The 25285-nt window shown below is 52.3% G+C and overlaps 1 protein-coding gene across 9 annotated transcripts in view; it reads right to left on the bottom strand.

The window, feature by feature from the left end:
* Positions 1-12787: 12787 nt before the first annotated feature.
* Positions 12788-25285, bottom strand: part of RPS6KA2 (ribosomal protein S6 kinase A2) — a 352189-nt gene continuing 339691 nt past the window's right edge. For all 9 annotated transcript variants that reach the window (XM_067701555.1, XM_067701561.1, XM_067701557.1 and 6 more), the window contains 5 exons: positions 24145-24306; positions 21534-21610; positions 20188-20305; positions 16487-16624; positions 12788-15826 (listed from right to left, as the gene is read on the bottom strand). In XM_067701555.1, coding sequence (XP_067557656.1) covers positions 15701-15826; positions 16487-16624; positions 20188-20305; positions 21534-21610; positions 24145-24306 — 621 coding nt within the window. In that variant the 3' untranslated portion in view covers positions 12788-15700. The remainder of the gene's footprint in view (positions 15827-16486; positions 16625-20187; positions 20306-21533; positions 21611-24144; positions 24307-25285) is intronic.

The raw sequence follows: 25285 nt of genomic DNA, 5'->3' as shown, positions 1-25285 counted from the left end.
TGTGTTTACTTACGGTGTGTGCAACGGCAGTGCTTGTGCTGTAGAAGGGCGGGGATGTCCAGTTCTCCTTCCCTGCGTCCCCCTTGGGAAGGGCTCCCGCCTGCCCTCCTGTCTTTTGCTACTGGGTTGTTTGTTTTTTTATTATTATTATTAGGGAGAGGTTGTACCTTGCACCACCCTTTAATCCTCTGAGCATTATCTACTCTCCTGAAGGACAAAGGTGGCGAGAGGTTATCTGTGTGGATTTCTGTCCTTGGAGGAAGGTCGGAGGGGTCAGAGCTCGCCAGCGGGGGTGGGTGGGGGTGGGGGTGGGGGGTGGGGGGGTGGGGGGTGCTCATCTCTGCTTCTCCTGCACGATCATTTGGTTCTGTATATGTGGAAAATCAGGTTAGGGGAAAACCAGGTCCACCCAAAGGGTAGCTCCCAGCTCCGACCCAGGCTTAGCTGGTGGTAGGAGCCTGCAGGGGGAGCTGGCCCTGAGCCCTGTGAGGGACTCTGGGGTAGTGGTTACAGGGGCCTGGGAAGTCCTCTCTCATCTCCAGCTAACACTGACCTGAAATTCTACCTCTGTGAGGACGTTCTTGAAGACAGTCGGTGTTGTATTGACAGAACAGGAAGTCGTCCTTGGAGGGTCTCCCCCTGGCTAAACACAGACAGGCTAAGTATTGAAAAGAATGACTACAGACAATGGAAACATGCATGCGATTTTGTGAGTTCACGATTGTCAAGGAAAAACAAAAAGATAGATACACCACAGAATGGGAGATTTTTGTAAATCATACACCTGACAAGCAACTTGTATCTAAAATATTTAAAGAACTTTTAGAACTCAATAATACAAAGAACCCCATTAAATAATAAGCAAAGGATCAGAATAGACATTTCTCTGAAGATGGACAAATGCTCAATAAACGCATGAAAAGATATTCAACATCATTAGCAATCACGGAAATGATAATCAAAACCATAATGAGATACCACTTCACACTCTCCAGTATAGCTACAATCAAAAAATGGAAAATGAAAAAAAAAAAAATGGAAAATGGTAAGGATGTAGAGAAATAGGAACCCTTGTGCACAGCTGGTGGGAAAGGAAAATGGTGCATCTGCTTTGAAAAACAGTCTAGCAGTTCTTTGAATGATTAAACACAGAGTTACCATGTGACCCAGCAATTCCACTCCTAGGTATACACCCAAGAGAAGTGAAGACATACATCCTCATAAAAACTTGTGTACGAATGCTCATAGCAGCCCTGTAAATAATAGCAAAAAAGTGAAAACGACTCAGATGTCTAATCAGCTGTGAGTAGGTAAATATGGAATATCCATAAGATGGAATATTGTCCAGCAATAAAAAGAAATGAAGTTCTGACAGGTGCTACAACATGGACAGATCTTGCAAACACTGCTAAAGTACAAGAAGCCAGACACAAAGGAACACGTCCTGTGATTCCACTTCCGTGAAGAGTAGGCGAATCTGTAGAGACAGTAAGTTGCCTGGTGGCTGCCTCCGCTGGGAGGCTTGGGGAAACAGAGATGCTAATGGGTCTACGCTTTCCTCTTGGGGTGATGAAAATGGTCCAACATTGGTTGTAGTGATGGTTGCACATCGGTGACTATGCTAGAAACCATGGACTTGTACACTTTTAAGGGATGAATTGTAGGATATGTGAATTATATCCCAATAAAGTTATTTTTTAAAACTTAACAGAAAAAAAATCTTTAAAAAGATGCACAGAAAAGCAAACAGCAAAAATCCTGAAACCCCTTTGTCATAATCAGTACACCAACTCTTGGTAATTAAAGGGGAAGAAGCATTTATCTGTATGAACTATTTCAGACAGCCCTAGTCATGAAGGAAAGCTCTTCTTTTCAGAATGAGTCCAGCTAATAAATATGAAGGAATGGCAGAATTAAAAGAACATCAGTCTGTAATCCCACGTGAAATATTGATTCAGACAAAGATCATCAAGGACGCTAACCCTGTTCAGTAAAGGAACGGGAACTGGGGCTCGCAGGGCAGCAGTGTTATCCCAGGGATTATTTGCTGGTCTGAAAGGGGAAAATGCAAATTTGCAAGGAGGGATGCAGCTGGACCTACTCAGCATCACAGCTGACTCTTAAGTGCTTCCCGGCAGCACCTGGCCTACAGTACCCCCACCCCCCCACCCCGCATCTTGAACCTGAATCTGATTAGGCATGTGGGTCCATCTTTGAGTTCCCAGGAAATGAAGGTGCTAGAAGAACTAGTCAAGGGAAACTAGTGAGGGAGTGACCCAGCTTCTCCAGTAAGTGGAACATTTTAATAGGACAACAGGACAACGGAAGCCCTCTCTTCCCTGGCCTGAGGAAGGAGGACGGTCCAGATCAGCAGTGCCCCGTAGAAGTGTAACAGGAACCACAACCCAAGCTCTGAGTATTTCAGTAGCCACATTAAAAACGTAAAAAGAAACAGAGAAAGTTAGTTTTGATAATGCATCTATTTAGCCCAATATATCCAAAATATTATTTCAAAAATAATCAATAACATATATCACTGAAATATTTTATTTTCTTCTTTTGTACTGTCTTCAACATCTGGTGTGTATTTTACACTTATAATTAATCTTAATTCAGATGCTAAATTTTCATTGGCAATATTTGATCTGTATTTAAATTTCATAGCATTTACAGTTTAAAAAAGTATATTTACACACCCAAGTTGTTCCAAACATACTGAAAAAATTTCCAAAACTGAACCAAAAAAGAAAAGAAATCATTTTCCTTTAACATTTGCATTTGCATTGACAATTCAAAATTACATCAGTTCAATTTAAATTCACCTACTCTTGTTTCAGCTCAGTCGTGTTAACCTTAACGTCAAAGGTTAGTTATTGCCCGACTTCCCTGGTGGCGCAGTGGTTAAGAATCCGCCTGCCAATGCAGGGGGCACGGGTTCGAGCCCTGGTCCGCAAAGATCGCACATGCCACGGAGCAACTAAGCCCATGCGCCACAGCTACTGAGCCTGTGCTCAGGAGCCTGCGAGCCACAACTACTGAACCTATGTGCTGCAACTACTGAAGCCTGCGCCTAGAGCCCATGCTCCACAACAAGAGAAGCCACCGCAATGAGAAGCCCGTGCACCACAACTAGAGAAAGCCTGCGTGCAGCAGCAAAGACCCAACACAGCCAAAAATAAAATGTAAATAAATTAATTTTAAAAAAAAAGGTTAGTTATTGCCTAAATGGAAAAGCATCTCTTTAGTTTGAGGGTAGTTTTTGCAGTTAATTTACATAATGCTGTTTATTACTATTAAAATGTTCTGCCTATGTATTCATGTTAGGAAAGCTTTGTAAAATCATTATTATTGATCTGTAGTCCAAAAATTTCAATTGCAAATAAATTCTCATACCTGTCTAGCTAGGACACAAATGTGAAAAAGTTCACTTTTTTTTTAAGAAATATTTTTTTATTTATTTGGTTGTGCTGGGTCTTCGTTGCAGCATGCAAACTCTTAGTTGCACCATGCATGTGGGATCGAACCCGGGCCCCCTGCATTGGGAGCGCGGAGTCTTAACCACTGCACCACCAGGGAAGTCCCCCCTAAATTCACGTTTTAAGTGAAGTTTTTAAGCTTCAGGTTTAGCTCATTCATATGCAGTGTGATGCTGGGGAGAAAACCCAAATCACACAGCTGTTTGTTGCCTTTGATTACTGAATATTTGGCAAATAGTCCCTTTATTTCAAGAAATCCTTGAACTGGAGGTAAAGTAGGAGTAAAACTCTGCCAGTGAGCATTGGCACACATCATTACATTCCTCGTCCTTAATGGGTTCTTTCAACAAATCCATTAAACTGAGGATGAGTCATAGCATTGGCACACATTTAAGGAACAATTAAAAGAAAAACTATTTATGACACTCTTTGCAGTGTCTGCTTCAGAAAACCGGATGCAAATATTTTCAATACGCATCACGCAACGGAACAAAGCAATAAGAGAAACATCAGTGTCATGTTTTAAAATTCCAGGGCCTTCCCTGGGGGCACAGTGGTTGAGAATCCGCCTGCCAATTCAGGGGACACAGGTTCAAGCCCTGGTCCGGGAAGATCCCGCATGCTGTGGAGCAACTAAGCCCGTGTGCCACAACTACTGAGCCCACGTGCCACAACTACTGAAGCCCGTGGGCCTAGAGCCCGTGCTCCACAACAAGAGAAGCCACTGCAATAAGAAGGCTACACATCGCAACGAAGAGTAGCCCCCGCTCGCCGCAACTAGAGAAAGTCCACACTCAGCAACGAAGACCCAGTGCAGCCGAAATAAATAAATAAACAATTCCCCAAAATTCCTGATTTCCGCTAACATAGTTGGAGCGCCATCCATTGTGTTAGAAATTACACCCGTTTTTTTTCACCTGTAGCTGACACTCTAAAAGACCCCAAAATGCCCGCCTTGGGCTCTATTTTCCAGGCCACGAATTGGCAACATTTCTTTCTACCTTTGCAAGTCAGCTGCTGGCCTGGTACATGGCTTCAGCCTTGGACCAGCCCATGCCATCTTCCTTCATTTCATATCTCGTTCCATATTTGACATGTTTAGGTGCGTTTTAGATCCGTTTATTATTATTACCTTTTGAAAACCTAAATGATGTTTCGAGCGATTGAAAGATGGGTGTATTCTGAATACATAATATTGGCAACTTGTCACCAATTTTTCATGAATATGAATTTTCTTTATCATAACATGCAGCGCCCACCCTGCTGTGTCGGTTGCTAGTTTCTTCAAGACACATTACAGATCATTTCCTCTGATGCCCCATCCTGGTTTCTCCTTGTTTTACCTGCAGAACACCCCACAAGCTTTGCCAGCTTTCCACAGCGGTGCCTCATCTCAGCCTGAAGCCAGTGGGCTGGGAGCTTGGATTCTAACGGCTCCAACTAGGCCTCAGTTAACACATCTTCAAAATGGGAAAAAGGACAGAGATGGAAGTAGCTGGTGGCCTTGGGGCATAGTTGAAGTGCATACCCTATCAGTATAATGTGGTTACACAGACTAGTCACAAACACTGAAACCCAGGATAAGATCAATCAATTTCTTCAGAAATCTTTCACCCACAAAATGGGTTAAAGTTTGACTGGGTTAAGTCTATTGACTTGACCTCAAAGACACTTCCACATGGGTCATGCCCTGTGGTCTGGATTGCAGTTCTGAGTGGCGAATCTAAAAGCTAATATTTGCTCTGTCCTCGCCTGTTATCCTCGGCCTAGGTCTACACTTCAAAAGAGAAGATGCAGCCTTACAGGAGTCTATGCTATCAAGCAAATGCCAGTGTCCTCGGGTCATTTAGCTGAAGGAGGCGTTGCCTGCAACAGCAATAAGAGTTACTCTGGACGTTTCCACCGAGAGAGAGAGGGAACCCGTGAGGCACCTCCCGTGGTCCCCACGTGTCACGCAGCTCCCCTCCTGGGGGGAGAAACAGGACGGCCCCAACTTCACTCCACATTCCCTTCACCGAAGCCCCTGGGACAGGACCGGTCCTCACGCAGCTCAGAATAGCCCAGGGTTTGAGCCTGTGACTTCCAGGTGCCAGAGGGAACGTGCTTTTCTATTTTCACACACGGCTGGTACCGGCTGTGGACATGAAGTCTTCCAGTGACTTTGGGTGGGGTGGGGAGCGGAAGGGGGAGGTTTTCTCTATCTAGTGACCCCAGATCTTACATGGCGCCCCCCCCCCCCCACCGTCTCTGCGCTGCTCCCATGCTGGTCTCCCTCCAGTCTCCATCCGTCCCACGGGTGCTGCCTGAGAGCCCGGGAGATGCCAGGTGGCGCACCTGAGGTTCAGGGAAACTCAGACAGATGAGGACTCTGCTCACATTCCAGCAGACAGACAGACAGACAGACAGACAGACACGGAGACAGAGAGAACGAGTTAATGCGCTTCTGCCAAGCGCCAGGAGGGGGAGGCAGGGTGATGAGATAGAGCAGGCCATGGACAGGGCGGGCTAGGCGGCCCGCTGCTGCTTTGGGTGGGATCATGGGAGAAAGCGTCTCTGAGAAGCTGAGGCCTGAGTCCCCAGCAGGAGCCGCCAGGAAAGGGTGTCGGGGCAGAGGAGATGGCAGAGAGGACCAAAACTCCTTTTGTTAGAGAAACAGCTGGGAGTCGGGGTGAGGGACAGGGCGGGTCGCCCAGCACAGGTGTGTCGTGTCAGCTGGTGTCTCCGCCCCCTGGCACCTTCTGCATGGCCTCCAGGGAGGCCCCCCCGACTGGCTGAGTGGGCCCAGCTCCTAGACAGCCCTGTGCGATCAGACGGCCCCCATCAGGCTTCTTCACACAACAGCCGTGGGCTCACCGAGCGCCCGTCACCATGGACCCACCCAGTGTCGTTTCTGCCCAAGGGGCTCAGAGCAAGGGGGCGCGGGGAGCTGAATGCCGCATCCCCTCCCATCCATACGGTGAACCCTAACCCCCGTGTGATGGCATGTGCAGGGGGGCCTCTGGGAGGGGCTTAGCGTTAGACGGGATCATGCGGGGAGGGGCTCTTACAAGACGAAGGGACCAGAGCCTTCTCTGAACCAGGAAGCGGGTCCCCACCAGACACCGAGGGGGCGGGCGCCCCGACCTTAGACCCCCGGCCCCCTGAACTGTCTGCTGCTTCAGCCCCCAGCCTGAGGAATTCTGCCTGAAGGCTCATGCCTCCGGGATTCAGGGTCCTGCCCAGCTTCCTTAAGGCCTGTGGCGGTGTCAGGGTAGGACAGCGCCGGGGCCGCCCGTGGAGAGGTCACCGTGCGGGGACTGGGGTGTGGTCCCGGCCTAGGCGGTGGGCACTGAGACACCGCAGTTCTGGGGCTCTTCTCTGTCGGGCCCCAGGGGCTGGAGAAGGAGGGGCGCAGGTGCTGGTGGGACCCAGTGGGCCATGAGCAACCGGTGTCTTGGCTTTGCCTGTGCCTTTAGGTGCTGCAAGTGGGGAGCGAGGGGAGAGTGTTTCCCCGGGGACACAAATGCGGCTCTATCAAGCCGGTCTGTCAGATGCCCCCAGGCTGCGTCGCAGGCCAAGAGCTGTCGCCGCGTGGTGACCTCTCCTGAGGAGGCGGCGGTGGACGAGGGCTCCTGCTACAGTGGGGAGGGAGGAGGCCCCCACGCACAGCTCGCCCAGTGGGGAATATTGATGCGGGACCGGGGACCACACAGTGAGAGCTGCCAGAGGCAGAGAACGCCAGACACAGGCCCGGACGAAAAGGAAGACAGAGTCCCAGCCAGTTCGGATGCTGGTGAGGGAGGGCGTTGGGCGCAGCAGGTGGCCAGGGAGCCACCAGGGCTCTGCCAGCAGCCTTGGGACGAGGGGGTAGAGTGCGCTGTCTCTGGCCGTGCAGCTTCCAGGCCTGCTCTCCGGAAAGTTCTGCAAGGTACTTACTCCTCTATAATAATTCCCTTTCTGCTTAAACCTGCTAAAGTGGATCCTCTTGTTTGTAACTAAGACTCCTGACGAATGTACTAGAACAGTGCCATCCAGTGGAACCTTCTGCCTTCATGGAAATGTTCTAGAATCTGGGCTGTCCAAGCCGGGAGCCCTGGCCTCCTGCGGCCGTGGAGCACTTGAAAGGTGGCCGGTGCGGCCACAGAACCGAATTTGGACTTTTATTTAATTTTAAGCAATTTAAATTTAAATAGACAGCCGTGATGGGAGCGCACCCTGTTGGACGGCACGGAATTATCAACTTAAGGCAGGGTGCGCCTCGAGATTAGCTGAGAACACACCGGCCAAGGTCATGGGGGTCAAATATCAGATAAATAGGCTGGACTTCCTCCAGAAGAACCAGAGCTGCTGAAGCTTTTCCTTTAACACAGTGAAGGGTTACGGGCGCCACTGTCTGCTGATAGAATTTTAAGCCTCAGCGTGGACAATGGGCTTGGGGGGCAGTGCTGCAGCAGGGAGCCCAGTCAGTAGGTCAGTGCGGCTGCCCAGGTGAGCAGAGAGAAGCGGGGATAACGGGAATGAAAGGAAGCCCCGGCTCAGGAGACGAACCAGCGGGATCTGAAGGTTGATGCGGGAGGGGCTGGGGGAGAGGCTCTGGACCAAAGGATGGGTCCATCTCTGGATGGATCCTCTGGAAATGGTGTGAGTCAAAGTGTCTCCACTGAGTTCGGGGATCAGGAAGGAGCGGCAAGTGTTGGGAGGCTGGGGTGAAGACGCAAGTTCAGGATTGATGAACCAGGATGAAGTGCTTGGCAAATGTCCGCGTGGCAACGAGCAGCCTGTAGTGGCCAGCAGCTTGGGTGTCCAGCCAGGGTAGGACCTGGTTGGTTTTGGAACTTAGAGCCACGCATGGTGTTCTGCTTCTCCAACAGGGCCGATCCATGAAATCACAGGGTTGCTTTAAAGCTACAGGTGTGTCCAAATCTATTGTCTGAGCGTCTCTCCTTGGTGGTTACCAGAGTCACTGATTCACAGCCATTTTCACCATCAAAGACCTTTTTTGAAATTGTTTTTCCTATAGACCTGTTTTAAGAAAGACTGTCTAATAAAGATATATTTGTTAAGTAACTTTTCTGCTCCTCTCCAGGAGCATTTTAAAAGTGAAATTGTAAAATTTCCCCTATGTGTGAGATAATTAAAGTTAATGTAAAACCAACCAAAGCCAGAGGAGCCTGACGTGTTGCTGTGTAGGTTCCTGGTGTGTCAATCTGTGCTTCTCACACAGCTTTTGGCAACGTTGACATAGATCTCAGACGCCCAGATCTGCCGAGAGCTCAGGCTGGCAGTCCCTGACCGGGTATAAGGAACCAGGGGCAGGACTGGGGACAGCTGCCATCCCCGCACCGTCCCAGGGAAGCAGCGATCTGGGAGGGGTGCTGGGGAGGGAGGGGACACTTTCAACACTGCGCTCTAGTGGCACATTGTGACAATTGCAAACTCACAGAAAGCCCTTGCTCTGTGCCCGAGGCTGTAGTGAAGCTTTGGGGGGAGGAAATGAACTCATGTGACCCTCCCTGCCCTGCAGTACCTGCCCTCCACTGCCGCGTGCTGACCCACCGGTGACGCCTTCTCCGACCCTGTTTGAATTTGCCCAGCGCTGCCCACCTTGTCCTCTGTTTCTCCCACAATGCTCAGTACCGTTTGAGAGCCACATCCTCTGTGTGATTTGTTTCTTCTGTTTCCCCTCACTAGGAAAAGGGCTGATGGAGGGCAGAGAGATTTGTCTGCTTCCCTGGTGCCTGGCGAAGAGCTGGTGTCAGGAAATGTTTGTGTGAATGAACCAGTAGATCGAGAGCCGTCCGACGGAGAACCTCCCGGACAGTGGCTCAGGGCTCTGCCCTTCCTGGACAGCCCTGGACACCCCGTGCAGTGGGCCCTCCCCTTTCAGCGCCTCCATCAGCCGTCAGGAGGCTGAGACCCCCGCCCAGGGGTCAATGCCTTCTCCCATTTCCGCAGGGGGTCCTGGAAGGTTTTGTTGGAGGAAACGGAAGTCTGGAGTCACTAGAACGTTCGGGGGATGTGGGAGCCTGAGTCCCAGCCTGTGAACTGTAGTCTGGGAGGCGTACTGACCTCTGGCTTCCTTTTGTCTAAAATGTCAGGGACAGTCGCTTGTCCGGTTCCTGTGAGGCCAATGTTTATTATTTTATCATTAATCTTCTCAAGGGCTTAGACATTAAACTTTCACTACTGTTCATACCAAAGGCTTTTAGATCGAGTTCTATGTGAGTCTGGGTTTCCTTGGACGCTTTCCAGGTTTCACTGGGGATATTTTGTAACTAGGCGAGAGTTTACGTTGTTAGCAAAACCTTAGGCTCTAAAAATGTGTTTTAAAGTTATGTGAAGAGCTTAACTCTGCTCTCAATTTCTCTTAAGAAAATCTTTTCTTCAGTCTGAACACTTACTTATTCAACTGTTATTTAGGACTAAAAACAAACCTGATCGATCCAGTTTCCAAGTCCATGAAGAAGCAGGGTTTGAAAGTCTGTGGGTTTTGACGTGTCTCCGCGTGATCAAAGTTTCCAATTTCACAATCTGTCCCTCAGCCCAAAGCAGAACCCAGGAGAGCTGAGGTCAGGGGCCAAACTGGCTTCCTACTCCCTCAGGAGAGAAAACCCCGTGTGATACAATTTGGGGAAAACACCGAAATAAATGGAACTTGCTGCCAACGATGACGTTTCGGAGCTGAAACCACAGCTGCGGTTTGGAAATCGTGGCTCTCTCGCCCAAGCTCAGGTGTGATGAAAACAGCATAGTGAAGGTGGTTCCTCTGCCAAACATTTATTTGATGCCTCTCCTCACCACGGTAAAGGACACACACGTGCCCACACTGGACGTACGTCGTAAACGAGTGTTCTTGATTTTGGATCCTGAATTGTAGCCATTATCGGGGAATCAATTAAATAAAATTCAGAAGTCATGGGCTCAACATTGAAAGGTTGGTAACATCTGTTGCTGAGGAGAACCAGCAAATCTTAAGGATCAGTGCACGTTCTGAATTCCCTTCCTGAATAAAACGGCAAGTCCCCTCGGTCCGCTCTGCTTTTCCCTCAGAGCGCTCGCCACCTTGGCATCTACCGTTTATGTGCCGTTACTGGTTTGCTTTTCCTCCCCTGCTGGAAGCTTAGCGTCACCAGAGGAGGGCCCTGCCCTGTGGCTGAGGAACCTCTCAGGACAGCGATGGGAGTGTGGTCCAAGCTCAGGAGATGTGTTCTGATTGAGCGAATCTCTGCTGCGAGGGGTCATCTGTTTAGTCTGAGTTTCCACATGCCAGGGATGAAATGACTGTCACTATGTGAAAGCACTGACAAGCTGAAGCAGCTGGGGCGGTTGTCCTCCCGTCAGTGGAGGTGCCCCGACCCTGGTACGGCCAAGGAATCCGAGCCCTGGGATGGGGACGTGTCCACACCACACTGGCAGCAGAGCCCGACCCCATGCCCAGCCTCTGACTCGGGATCCTGAGTCACAAGCTGCCCTGCCATCTGCCCTCGTACACGAGATTTACTCATTTTACCTAGGAGGTCACAGGCCGGATAAAACGCCAGGGATTCGGTGGGCGGCATAACTGGGTGACCCGGGGGCTGCCTCGGAAACCAGAAGCCCAGGCTCGAGGCTCCCTTACCCGCCCCATGTTTCCAGCATCTTGGGAAGCAAATACGGCCAGTGGTCTGGGTTGGCATTACCTAGGACAAGTGGCAAGCTGGATTTGCAAGTATAGATACAACGCTCTGCATGAAAGGCACCTGGAGGACTAGGTTACATCCTGCAAAAGACGGATGTGTGCGCTTGCGGTTGAGTTAGCGGGACATCCCCCGAGACACTGCACAGCCGGGGAGACAGGACTGCGTCCCCATCCCGGGCAAAGGATGGCTGTTTGCCTGCAGCCCTTTATAAATGACTGCTGTTTCCCAAGTTGGGCCCCGGCTGTCACACAGCCCTCTGGGCAACCCTCGGCCTGGGCCACACTCCACCACCCCCGTGAGACCGGGGGGCCAGGGGACTGACACACACAGGGTCTCGCTGTTTGCTATGGGGGTGGCTGGGCTCTGACCCAGAGTCTCGCGTCTCGGTCCGGCATCCACGAGACTGTGGCAGGTAACTTGTCAGCTTCTGAGAAAGCAAAGCCCCAAAGCGACACAGCTCCTGAATCTCGTCCCCCTGTGAACCACACACAGGCTGAAACGTGTGGCCAGATCTTCGCTGGCCCGGCAGACAGAGTGACGGGCCCCGCAAAGATGTCACGTGCTGGTGCCGGGGCAAAGGGGAGCTGAGGTGGCAGGGGGAATTCAGGCTGCTAACCAGCTGGCCTTACAGAAGGGAGCGTGTCCTGGGTGCTCCAGGTGGGTGACAGATGTGAGGACCGTAGCTTTGGCCCCTGCGGCTGGCTCTGAGGCTGGAGGGACACTGGGAAAGGGCTGGAAAGGTCTCCCCTAGAGCCCCCAGAAGGAATGCAGCCCTGCCCACACCCTGATTCCACCCCATGGGACCCATCTCGGACTTGTGACCTCCAGAACTATCACATAACGAATTGTTCAGCACCACCAGGTTAAGGGAATTTATCACAGTGGCAATAGAAGATAACACACATCGGATGTAAGAGATGCTTTCTCCAATTCAGTCTCTTCCACTTGGCGTTTTCTGAGCAGGAGAAAGAATTCCTTGGGCGTTATTGTTGACCCTGAAATTCAGCGCTCCACCTGCACTGTGAGGCTGTAGGATCTTGGGAAGATCCCTCACCTGCTGGGGAAGCAGCCCCAAAACGATGGCAGAGATGTGTGCGTGGGGGGGGTCCCACCGGCTGACACACGCAGGTTAGGAACTAAGAGGGAAGATGAAATTAGGTTGCAGAGCTCACGACCGACAGCGTAGCTTCTTGTTTTATTACCGTACGAAGAAAAGCTGGGCGTGAGGTGGCAGGTGGCACACCCGCGAGAGACCGCGGGGCTGGCGCCCAGCAGCCCACCCGGGCCACCTGCTTCGTTACCAACATGACCACCCCGTCTCCTGCCGGGTTGCACGGGGAGCGGACGCACACACACGTGCTCACATGTGCTCACACGTGCAAACGCACACACACGCACATCGCACAATGCACTTGGGCACGCGCTTACACACCCACACGTGCACGCACGCGCGGCCCCGTGCACGCACAGCTCTCAGGGTGGGGGACGGCCGTGCCGCCTGCCCCCACGAAGAGGCCAGCTGGTGGCAGCAGAGGCTGGGGCGGCCGGAAGGCGGTGCAAGGGGAGGGGGAGGGCCTGGTCAGAAGCTCACCTGCAGACTGTTATTCGGGACGGTGTAGAAAGTCCAATATCACAGTTATGCTAGAAAAATAGTACACTTCATAAAACCCATGTTTATTAAAAAAATCTATTCAGAAAGTCTGGAAAGCGTAATAAATATCGTAGAGTGGCCGCCCATCTCCAACATAAAATATAAAGCGTGAACACGAGAGTTCCCTGTAAACACGGACGCGGGCAGGGACGCAAAGTGCTGGCGGCGTCCTCGGGGGAGCGCGGGCTCGGCTGCAGCTGGCGGGTCCCTCCCCGGGGACACCGTGAGCCTGCGGGTGGCTTCTCCTCGTCACTCAGGGCCTGCGGCGTCCTTTCCATTCTAGAACCCCACGGCTCTCGGAGCGGTGAGGGCCACCAAACCACGTGGGAGAGGACGAGTGCAGATCAGATCCCTCCCGTGCTGGAAGCACCCAGTGAAGCAAGGCCACCACCCCAGAGCGGCGCTGGGTCACGCCACTAGTGAGCAGGGCCGGCTCGCATCGGAGCCGTGGCCAATCGAGCCCTGACAGCTGTCCGCGCAGCAACACACACGCGGGTAGTCTGAAATCACGCCCCACTGCCCCTGGGGAACAAGTGAAACCTCACTCTTGCCCAGTGTGACGTGGGGGGCAGCACTGGGCGAAGCTCTCCCTCCGGGGGGCATCAGATGTTTCTCTTAAAGTGGGCAGGCGCCGGGGTGGATGGGACCACAGTGGGTACCACGGAGGGGGACCGGCAGGGCCAAAGGCCTGAGACCCCGGGCTCGGGTTTATCACAACCAAGTCTGGTTCTGGTGATCCAGAGGGAGTCTGACTCTACAGGAGGGCAGGGCAGCCAGTTAACTTGCTGGGCTGTCACACCACGTGTGCAAATCCCGCAAGGCCTTGCGTGAATGGTGGAGGTGCCCGTACAGGTGAATAACGCGGTGATCGCACCTTCATTCACATACCGACTGCCGGTTAGGAAGCCCAGCCACTGGCTACTTGAGACTTAAGCCAGTTCAATTAAACACAGGCTCTCAGCTTCTCTAGGCTGCCTCTCTGCAGAAGGGTTTCAAGTACCACTTTGTTTTGCAGAAGGGCGAGGGAGTGGAGGTACCTCAGGGCATTCGAGTTGGTTCAGGAGAGAGTGGGGAAGAGCCGGGGTGCCCCTGCCACGGGCGGGGTCCGGTGCGGGGTGAGTCCCGGGGTCCCCGCGGGGCTCTGAACGGTCAGAACTAAGGCTGCACACGTAAGGGGGCTGGTGTGACGCACAGAAAACACGTGCTGGCCACTCTCCCAGCCGTGCTGCATCTCTGTCTCTCCTTTCTGTCCCCTTCCATCACAACACACGGATTTCAAGCAAACCAGCAACGTGCCGACGAGCCCAGGACAGAGGCCCAGGCGGCTGACGGACCGGCCGTTGCCTGTGCGGCAAACACAAGATACAAGGACCACTGTCGATTTCTGGGAGGGCAAAATCTGTGAGCTGGGGCCCCCCAGGTGTTCCTAAGTTTCTAATAACAGACGAAATAGTTCTGACCTAAAACAAAACTCTTGTGGGTGGACGTGTTTTGAGCCTTGGGAAAAGCCTTGGGAAAAGAATTGAGAAATATGCCAAGTGCCCAAGAGGGCTTTGTGGGAAAACAGGTCCACGAACCTGTCCCCACCTTTTTATTCCTTGTGGTTCTGAGGAAAAGAAAAAAAAAAAAAGGCTCACGGGATAATTAAAGCTTCTGCGATACGTTTATATTTTCAGGTCTGAAAACCATTAGACCAAGCTAGGGAGCTAATTTTTAGAAGGCGGCATTGTTTTTGTTTTTGTCGGTCGAGTTGGGTACCAGAGTGAGTTAAAATGGAGGGACTTTCAGAAATTGTCTTCTTGGTGAAAACCCGGCTGAGACCAACAGGTGCCCCCCCTCCCCCCGAGGGCAGGGGGTGCCCAGTGATGCTGGCCAGTCACAGCACGGTGGGCAAGGGCCGGGTTTGGGGCCGGCTGGGAGGACACAGGCCTCTGTCCTCCAGGCCCCGGCGGTGGCTCGCCCTGCATCACACCCACTCCTGTGTTCACACGCCCCGGGGGAAACATTAAATATCCCTGACATGTCAGGTGAGGACAGACCTGTGCAACAGAAACACAAAGCACGACACAAAAGCACAGCTTCCACAAAGGGCACCCCTGCTCTCAGCAACACATCCGCTGTTCCCCTCTGGCCCCGGGCGGGGGGCAGGGGTCTCCAGGGGAACCGAGCAGGGACTGACGGGAGGCAACCCAACTGAGGGTTCCCACGGGCCACAGGGTTTCCATGAAAGGGGAAAGCCAGCACTCAGGGAAGCCCAGGCCCTCTCGGAAGCTCGGGGCGGCCGCGGCGACCCTTGAGCCGCTCCTGCAGACCCCGGTCCTCAGGAGAACGTGAAAACACGGGCACAGGTTGGGCTGGCTCCCTCCCGGGGACACGAGCGGTTCTTGGGAAACGTGGCCACCGAGGCGAAGTTGCTCCTCCCGGGGCCGGGGTGGCCTCGCCCCATCAGATCTGCAACGGGAGAGAACATGGGGGCCTCAGTCCCAAGTGGGGGGCAATGAGACGAGGGCTCTTTGGATCATCTGGAGGGACCAGGCATCTGCTCCTAGGTGCCCTGTGCCCGCCGGTCACTCAGCCGCGGGCAAGGGCAGAGGCGCAGAAGCCGGGCCCCCAGGGCTCTGCCGTTAACTGTCACCTTTGCACCGTGACACCTGGGCTGTGTGTGCCGGAAATCAGACCAGGTCACTGACTTTATAACTGGGAAACACACGTCTCCACGGAAACACAGGCCACGACTGCGCAAGACCCACGGGCTGGGGGGCCTCCAGGCACTCGGCAGGTCCGCAGTGGAAGGGCCCCGGCTGGTCGGCTGGGGGTGGAGACGGCAAGGTCAGCACAGCCAGGCGTCGGGAGGTCCCGCCTGGATCCCCTCCGGCTGCCCGAGAAGGTGCAGGATGAGCGGGCGCCGGGCTCGGCTACAGCCGCGTGGACGTGAGTCTCTTCATGCCCCGGCGCTGCGCCAGGCTGGAGGACAACACGGGCTCCAGCCGCGGGGCCTGGGGGGCTCTGTTCAGAGCGAAGTAGGTGGCGGCCATCGCTCCCTGCAACACAAGGGAGCGGCGGTGATGCTGTGCCGGCCCCCGACCTGGCCTGGGCCTCGCCAAGCCTGGGCTACGGGAGGCCTTCCTTCAGGGCCATGGAGCACCGGCTCTCAAACATCAGGGTGTTGCTCTGATTGCCGTGTCCACCCGCCCTCCGGACCCCATCTGTGAACTGTGCGGTGACTGGGGGTAGACGCTCTGGGCTCCCGGGGAGCCCCGGGGTGAGGTTCTCCCGGCCCCCGATCCGCTCTGCAGCTGCGGGGTCCCTGGGGTGCCCTCCTGGCAACGGCACCCCAGCTCTGCCAATCTTGAGGATCCGGGACCAACCTGGGTGACTGGGCCCCTCCTGGAGCAGCTCTAAACCCTCGGGTGGTCTTGAACGGGCGGCTCCCAGCAGGAGAACCCCAGCCATGCACCCCTCCCAGAAGAGGGGCCGCCCCTTCTGTGTTAACAGAAGTTGTCACTTACTCAGAGTCCGGCATGTGACTGCACGTATGGGATGAACCAAGTAGCCGTAAATACACCCAGGATGCCTATCTGGGCCTGTTGCGGGTTCCCTGCCGGCACCCCGTGACCCCTGGGGTTAGCCGTGCGGGTATCGGGGCAGCTCTCTGGAGTCCCCGCTCCCACCGTTCTGCCGTGGGGACCAGTGGTCGGTACCTTCACCAAGTGGACGTCCTGTCTGCGGAGCTGGTTTGGGGACAGGTACTCTCTGTTTACAATCCAGGGGTGTCTGAGGACCTGGACGGCTGTCAGGCGCTGCTGAGGGTCCACGTGGAGCATCTTGGACACGACATCCTGTGGGGGGAGGGCAGTGGGTGCCGCTGCTTCTCAGGGCTCCCAGCCACAGTCCTCCCCTGCTCACGGCGACACCCGGCCACCGTGCTGACAGTGAGGCTCCGCGCCTGGGGCCGAACGTTTACCCCCAGGTTTCTACACATGTGAATTTTTTTTTAAAGCTTTAACCGTCGTCAACTTGGTGGATCACCCCAGGTTCATACAGTATTAAAGATTTTATGTCTGAAGAGAAATCAAATGTGGAAACGTTCAATAGAGGGTGTAAGTTACTGAAATATCATTTGAGTAAAAACGATAATCTTCCAAAGGGAGAAGCTGAAATAATGACTATCCCACAGATATAAACCAGTCATAACAATGTCCTCAGTTACATTTTATCACATATAATAAATATTACTATCCTCAAATCCACCAATGTTTGCTGCAAATAATCACCAACTGTGGAATTAGTCATCTGCTGCTGTTACTTGTGTCCAAAGGGGCTCATGTTCCATAGAGGTGATTTTCTTATTTGAGTTTGTTCGTTTTTTTTTTTTTTTTTTTTTTGCGGTACGCGGGCCTCTCACCACCGTGGCCTCTCCTGTTGCGGAGCACAGGCTCCGGACGCGCAGGCTCAGCGGCCATGGCTCACGGGCCGAGCCACTCTGCGGCATGTGGGATCTTCCCGGCCTGGGGCACAAACCCGTGTCCCCTGCATCGGCAGGCGGACTCCCAACCACTGCGCCACCAGGGAAGCCCTGATTTTCTTATTTGATTGTAATGTAATAGCAACAAAAACTCCTACAATGGGTTTAAAGACTGAGCTCCACTTCAGATTTACATGTGGCAATACATGCAAATGTGTGTACCTACGTCTACACACACGTACAATTAGAACTGTGAGCTGCGTCTGCATGGAATTCATGAGACTGTCTTCACATGCTTGAGGCACCTGCTCTTGTGAGCAACAGGGCTGTCCCTGGGGGAAAGAGGGTGAATATTACATCCCTGTTTTGTAGGTGAAAACGTGATGTGTATAGTTCTTCACCAAGTGCCCAAGGAAGAGCCTCGGTGAGAATCCGTGCTTTTCTGCCAGCCTCCTCTCCTCCTTTCACTGTTCCCATCACATTCCAAAATGAAATGAAATCAGTTAGAGTATCTGTTTCATGTGAAGTTGCATCACTCAACAGAGTTTGTGGTCATCAACCGCAACAAAGAAATATTATACACTAATAAAATATCCTTCTACAGAGAAATACAATGCCTTTTGATATTTGATAACATTAATCTTGGTAACTTTTTGAAACAAATATCTCCTGGAAGGACTGTTCTCCCCATTTCTATGTGTGGAAAATGAAAGCAGGGAGACCTTTATTGACTTGATCAAGACCTCACAGTAGGGACTTCCCTGGCGGTCCAGTGGTTAGGACTCCGCACTGTCACTGCCGAGGGCAGGGGTTCAGTCTCTGGTTGGGGAACTAAGATCCTGCAAGCTGCGTGGCGAGGCCAAAAAAAAAAAAAAAACAACTCACAGTAAAGCAGTGTGTTTTTACACAGTGCATGCAGGAGGCAGATAAAGTATCATAACATACAAATCCGTAGGCTTTGCCTGTTTTCGGAGGATTGGAGGTTTTGTTGTGTGGCGAGCACAGAGGGGGGAAAGGCACAGGGGAACGAGCGAGGGGAAGATATGGCAGGGAAGGAGCAGGGAGAAGCCGGCAAAAGGTCCTGGGAGGCAGCGAAGCCCTCTCCCTGCAGCTGTGACCTTGGTAACGTGTCCTGTACCTGACGAACTCCTTTCCTGCCACCTTTTCCCTGCCCCTCACTCCTGCTTGAAATCACCTCTCAAAGAAACCACCAGCACCCAAGTCCTGGTCTGTGGCTCTACTGTGGGAACCGGAACTAAGACAATTCCCATACTCATTCCAAACAGAGTGGATGGAAGGAGCAATGCGGGTGTCAGGGTGCGACACAGGGGAGGTGCTCACTAAATGCCGGCTGCCATTACCTCCACCATGACCTCCACCATCTCCTCCACCATGACCTCCACCATCTCCTCCACCATGACCTCCACCATCTCCTCCACCATGACCTCCACCATCTCCTCCACCATGACCTTCACAACACCTCCACCACTTCTTCCACCATGACCTTCACCACTACATCCACCATCTCCTCCACCATGACCTTCACCATCAGCTCCACCACTTCCTCCACCATGACCTTCACCATTCCCATCATCTCCACCATGACCTTCACCACCACATCCACCATCTCCTCCACCATGACCTTCACCATCACATCCACCATCACCTCCATCATCTCCTCTGCCATCTCCACCATCCTCTTCACCACCTTCATCACCTCCATCATCTCCTCCACCATCACTGTATGAGGTCACACAGAGACGGTAATGGCAGAGCTGGAATCAGAACCCCAGAATTTCTCCTCCTCTGGTCATTTTATAGAAACACAAGAAATAGACTGTTGATGCTGTTTCTTACTGTGGTTGGACTGTAATTTACTATTTGATTAGAGAAGAATTCCAAGTCTGATGGACAGAGAAACAGGGCTGGTCACAAATGGTGCAGATGCAGAGAAGCCCCAATTCAAAGTATTTTTTAATAACAGAAATACACCCCTGTACCAGAGTTTTACTTGATCAGTCTGTGAACACTCAGGGCTATCATTCTGCAACATCCCTAAAAGTGTGATGGTTAATTTTCTGTGTCAACTTCGTTAGGCCATGGTACCCAGTGTTTGGTCAAACACCTGTCTGTTTTATAATAATTATAAATGGAGTACAATCTTTAAAACTCGTGAATCACTATGTTGTACACCTGCAACTTACATAATGAACCATACTTCAATGAAAAAAAAGAAAAACAAAACAAAAGACACTCGTCTAGAGAACTCCCTGGTGGTCCAGTGGTTAGGACTCTGCCCTTTCACTGCCGAGGGTGCAGGTTCAATTCCTGGTTGGGGAAGTAAGATCCCACAGGCTGTGTGGTGAGGCCAACCCCCCCACCCCCCAAAAAAAGAACCAATAGTGATCTAGATGTTTCTGTGAAGGTGACATTAACAATTAAATCTGTCAACTTCTCCATAATGTGCGTGGGCCTCATCCAATCAGCTGAAGGTCTTAAGTGAAAAAAGACTGAAGTCCCCGAGGAAAAGGGAATTCCGCCAGAAGATGGTCTTTGGACTAGAGCCGCAACATCTACTCTTTCCTGAGTCTCCAGGCTTCTGGCCTGGCCTATAGGTTTTGGACTTGCCTCCACAATTCCATAAAATAAATAGCTCATCCTCTGTCTTAGTCTCTCTCTGTCTCTGTCTCTATACATACACATCCTATTGGTTCTGTATCTCCAGAGAACCCTAATACACCAAGGCTGTAGAAAATGTGAAAAGTGTGATGAAATATTTTTGCAAAATTTCCTTTTTTTAGCTGTGTCTCTTAAAAAAATCTATGAGCATAAAATATCTATATGATTTACACGAAAAGTATCCTCTAGTATTCTCAAAGATAAAATGGTTACTGCAGAATGTCCATACCTGAGAAGAGCACTGGGCAATGTACTCACCTTTGCCGCATCAGATATGGAATCCCAGTTTCCCCCGGAAAGGGCGTACTTCCCGCTGCCAATCCTTGCCAAGATATCCTCAGGGGTATCATCTGGTCCGTTTGCAAAAGGGGTAAATCTGTGTGATGAGAGAATTTGTGGTAATGAGCTTCCATTTTATAATCTAAGATAAAGTTCATTTTGCCTCTTTGTTGTAAAAAGAATAATATTTTCTTTCCCATCATGCCCCAAATCCAGGATTCATGGTAAAGTGTAATTTATTTCTTACTGCTGTGTCTCTTTTCCTTACTCAGCCAGTGAAGAAAGTTCTGTGGACCCAAGGATGAGCCTTTCTGGACCGTTTCTGGCTTCCCGGGTGACAGTGTGGTACAGTGGTTTGCCCGGTGATGCGGTTTCCATGGTGACAGTGTGGTATATAGTGGACGGGAGACTGGGATTTGAAGTCTGAGAGACCCATGGTCGATCTATTACCAACTCTGGCTTCTTTGACAAATGAATTTTTTGAACCTCAATTGCAAAATGGGCAGAATAATACACTCGCAGGTACGCACAAACACACACAAAATGCAAACGGTTCTTGCCCTACTGTAAGTGTGTGATAGATGTTTACTGTCACCCCTTCACATAAACCAGGGTGGGTCAGTGTAGCCTCCCCAGAAAGAGAATTATATGTAATCCTAACGCACTTCCTTCAGTGGCAGGGTTTGTACTCCTAGTTTATGTATTGGCAAAGTAAGCACCAGAAGAATCACAAAGCGTGGCATTGGGAAGAAACTGCAGGGCCTCCTTTGCTATTGCAGCCCTCAGGGCACGGCCCCAGGCTCACTGGGGCTCCCCCCTCCACTGCGACACTAGTCACTGATTGACTAGGAAATACCTCACTGAGGCCACGCAAAAAGCAGGGCATTCTCAGTCACTCCTGTGATTCACCCGGGAGCAGAGCTAGTGAGGGTGAATCTATGACCCGGAGCCTGGGCTGCCTGCCTCTTCGAGACGTGGCTGCTTCCTGGCTCGAGAAGATGTCTGTAAGGAAAGATGCTGTGACCTCTGTGCAGAGGATGCGTGGTGCAGAGGCGAGAACGTGGACCCGCGGTCAGAGGCTTGGGTTTTTGTTGATGAGCTGGGCTGAGCTGTGGAGCCCCAGTTCCCTAATTCCAGAGACACACTTGAACGACAAGGCGTGACTTTCCGCCCTTGCTCTCTGGTTGTCCTGCAGGGGCTTCAGGAGACTGAACTCAAGGTCTGTAGGTATGGGCCCACACCATGCACAGGGACAGGCCCACAAGGGCCAGCAGCCTCGGCAGGGGTGCCCTGAGCGCTGACACCCACGTGAGGGTTTGCGTTACCCCGCCAGCATGGTGTACAGCAGGATCCCCAGACTCCAGATGTCACAAGCCGCGTCATAGCCTTGCCGCTTCAGGACCTGCCGGGGGAAAAGCAGACGACGGATAAGCACTTGGCAGGGAAAATTCAAGCTGTGATGGGTGCATAACCCCGGCGGGGGTCGGGGGGATGGCTGGGGATGCGGGGTGACTTCAGTGGAACTGTCGCTTATCGCCGCAAAGCCGACCCTAATTCCGTGCAGTAGGATTCCCCAAAGACCCTCGCACACAGGGAGCCCTGGCTCTTGCCAGATACACGACAGACTGAAGAGGAAACAGTTAATTTTTAAGGCAGAAGAATTTTGCGAGTTCCCTGGTGGCCTAGTGGTTAGGATTCCGGGCTTTCACTGCGGTGGCCCAGGTTCAATCCTTGGTCGGGGAACTGAGATCCTGCAAGCCGTGCGGTGTGGCAAAAACCAAACCCAAACAAAACAAAAACCAAAACAAAACAGAAGAATTTTTTTTACTCTGGTAAAATATACTTAGCATAACATTTCCCACCTTTGCCGTTTTTAGGCGTACGGTTGAGTGATACTAGGTACGTTCATATTGCTGGGCAGCTGTCAGCATCACCCATCCCCACAACTCTTTTCCTTTTGCAAAACTGAAGCTCTGTCCCCATGAAACAACAACTCCCCCTCCCCTCCCCCCAGCCCCTGGGAACTACCATTTAACTTTCTGTCTCTATGAATTTGCCAACTCTAGGTCCCTCATGTAAGAGGAATCACAAAATTGTCCTTTTCTTCCTGGCGTATCACACTCAACACAGTGTCCTCAAGGTTCGTCCATGATGTGGCGTAGGACAGGATTTCCCTCTTTCTTAAGGCTAATATTCCACTGTACCGTCCATCCATCGATGGACACGTGGGTTGTTTCCACCTTTTCGCTGCTGTGAACACGGGTGGACAGATACCTGTTCTTGCCTCTGCTTTCAACTCTTCTGGGTTTGTACCCAGAGGTGGAGTTGCTTGGTCACCTGGTAGTTCTGTGTTTGAGTTTCTGAGGACTAGTTAACACGGGAGAGTGTTCGTGTCCCAGGGTTACACACTTCAGGGGAAGGCAATCCTCTGATATGTCTACAGTTGAATAACAATAAAGAAAGCAGCGCGAGTACTCCGGGCGACTGCAGGTCACTGGACTGACATTGAACGTGAAGTCAGGAGAGCCGTGTCCAATTTCCTTAGACACGAGGGCCGGGATCTTTGCACCTCAGGCGTGGTGTCTGCAGCATGGCAGGTCACCGAGGCGTGTGAACACACCAAGCGTTCGGGGTTCAAGCCCTTGCCCATGTTCACTAGCTGAGTGATCTTCAGTCCCTTCAACACATGGGGTCTGTTTTTTTTTTAATCTGTGAGCTGTCTGTGGCTAACAGTATCTACCCTGCCCACTCCATGTGGCATAGGAGGATAAAAGCAAAAAATACAGGTAAAAGTGCTCAGTAAATGGTAAAGTAATATACCAACGTAAGGTAGTCTCTAATCACTAAAACCAATACTATTAACATTAGTAGCGATCAAATAAGGCAATAATATTGCTCAAATAGAACCAGATTGTTCTTAAAGGGGCTACAGGTAGCATCTGGACAGCCTAATGATGGCCCCAGCTGCGTATCCATCCGTATCCTGGCAGGCACGTGGACATCTTCCTCGTGGACCACTGGCCGTGGTCACCTCGTGGACCCCACCTGGGTCACCTCTCAGCTCACAGACTGGCCACTAGGGGCCAGCATGCCTCTCTCTTAGGACTTTCTGTACGTGTCACTGCACCCACCAGGGCCACCCTGGAGCGGCTTCACCAACCACCAGAGGGATCCACGCAGAACCTAATGTCTGTTTTCATTCCTGACCTCCCCCCCCCCGCCCCGCCCCCATCAGCAACGTCAGCCTCTTCTGTTTCCAGCTCTGCTCTCACCAGCATCTTGGGTTTGGTTGCTTTTCTAAAAAGCAAGAAACTGGATTTGTCTCCACAAACACATCAGTGAGTGCAGGACCTACCGGAAATGATCCCCAGAGCCCGAAAAGGGCACAGCACGTACGAGATGTGCTGCCGAGGCCTCTGGTGCCCTGAGACGAGGGGGCGGGAGGGGGGGCCCGCAGGATTCACGTGCGTTCTCATCCGCAAATCTCGGCAGAACCCCAGCGTTCGGTCCCACAGCACCTGACTCGCTCCTGGAGCTCTGGGAAACAACCTAGATCAAGAGCTCTGGCACCAAGTCCACGCACGTGCCCTCCCTCCTGGTGCAGCTGCCGGTAGATTGCTGATCCCAGGTGACCCACTGGCTCCCTGCCCGGTTGTAGGAGAGACCGACGCACTATTTCTCACCGCAACTCCTAACAGACAGGCAGGTTTGATCGAAATCGTGTAGAGCACAATGACAATTCCACATGCAAACCTCACCATTACAAATTTTACGAATAGGAAATAAAATGATAAAATAACTGTGTTTGAGCAAAAAGAGACCGGAGCGCCTCACTTCTGCCCTCTAGAGTTACTGCCGACGCCAGTATACCGAACCGCGCAGTGACTCTGGAAGTAGGAAAGGGCCGTCCTCCCGCCGGCTCAGCGGCCCTCTCACCTCCGGGGCAACGAAGTTGGCTGTGTAGCAGGGGGTCATCAGCAGCCCGTTCTCGGCTCGCAGCTGCTTGGCGAACCCGAAGTCACAGATCCGGATGGACTCGGGGTTTCCAGACTCGTCCATGTACAGAATGTTGCTCGGCTTCAGGTCTCGATGAACGACCTAGAGAGGCAGGAGGAAGTGCGCCTGAGCTGGGGCCCAGGCTGGAGCAGGGGACAGAAGCGAGGACACACTCAGGAGATAAGGGCTTATTTGGAGTCGTTTATTCTGGGCAGGTCCTGAGGCAGGAAGCAATCGGCTGGGATGCTCCGATCTCTGTAGGTCCTCCCCCCTCTCTTTCTCTCACACTGACACTCAAAAATCGAGGACCCCACCTAAGCCCCTCGGATGGCGAGTGAGTATTTGGATGAAGAGATAAGTAAGCCTGTGCCCAAGATCAGGGAGGTCCGCTGGGGCCATCACACAGAGAGACACTGGTGGTGAGCTCAGTAACACGGGTGGAAGATTTCTAAAGAGAAACATCTGCTGTGTGATGCCACGTTCCAGCGGGCAGGTGTCGGGCACCCAGCGGGTGATGCAGACAAGGAGCCTCTGTCGTGTGCACGTGGCCAGTGGACAGAAATCCGAGAGCCGCATCTGTGCGGAGGGAGCCGCACGGCGCTCTGAGCACCGAGGACGGGGCCGGCGGCGCCTCAAAGCACAGCGGCCATGTAGCTATTTAGGGCACAAAGCGGCTTCTTCTGAAGGGGACAGAGGCCGATTGTAAGAACATGTGGTGTGTCTGCATGTGGCTTGGGGCCCACGTGTCTCATTGTCCTGCTAACACCCAGGGAGAGGACAGAGAAGGGAGATTAAAGGGCCACGGCTGGCAGCCGGCTTACAGGGGCTCCGATGGCCGGGAAACAAAAGACTTCGGTTCCAGGTCTGTTGCCCCCCCTCGTGCAACAGAAGCCAACCTGCAAAACCATCATCTGCAGGGCTGCTTCTACAGTCTGACCGTCCTGGGAGATGACCATCGTGTAGCCCTGGAGGAATGTCCTGGTCAGACGGGGCTGCATTTTAAAAGCTGACAGCCACACGTGCACGGCTGGCCGGGGAAGCACTGCTGCTTCCTGGGAGGTGCTGAGAAGGTGGGGGTCTG

The sequence above is a fragment of the Pseudorca crassidens genome, chromosome 13 (assembly GCF_039906515.1).
Source record: "Pseudorca crassidens isolate mPseCra1 chromosome 13, mPseCra1.hap1, whole genome shotgun sequence".
NCBI classification, from domain to species: Eukaryota; Metazoa; Chordata; class Mammalia; order Artiodactyla; family Delphinidae; genus Pseudorca; species Pseudorca crassidens.
This window is presented reverse-complemented; position numbering and strand designations above follow the sequence as displayed.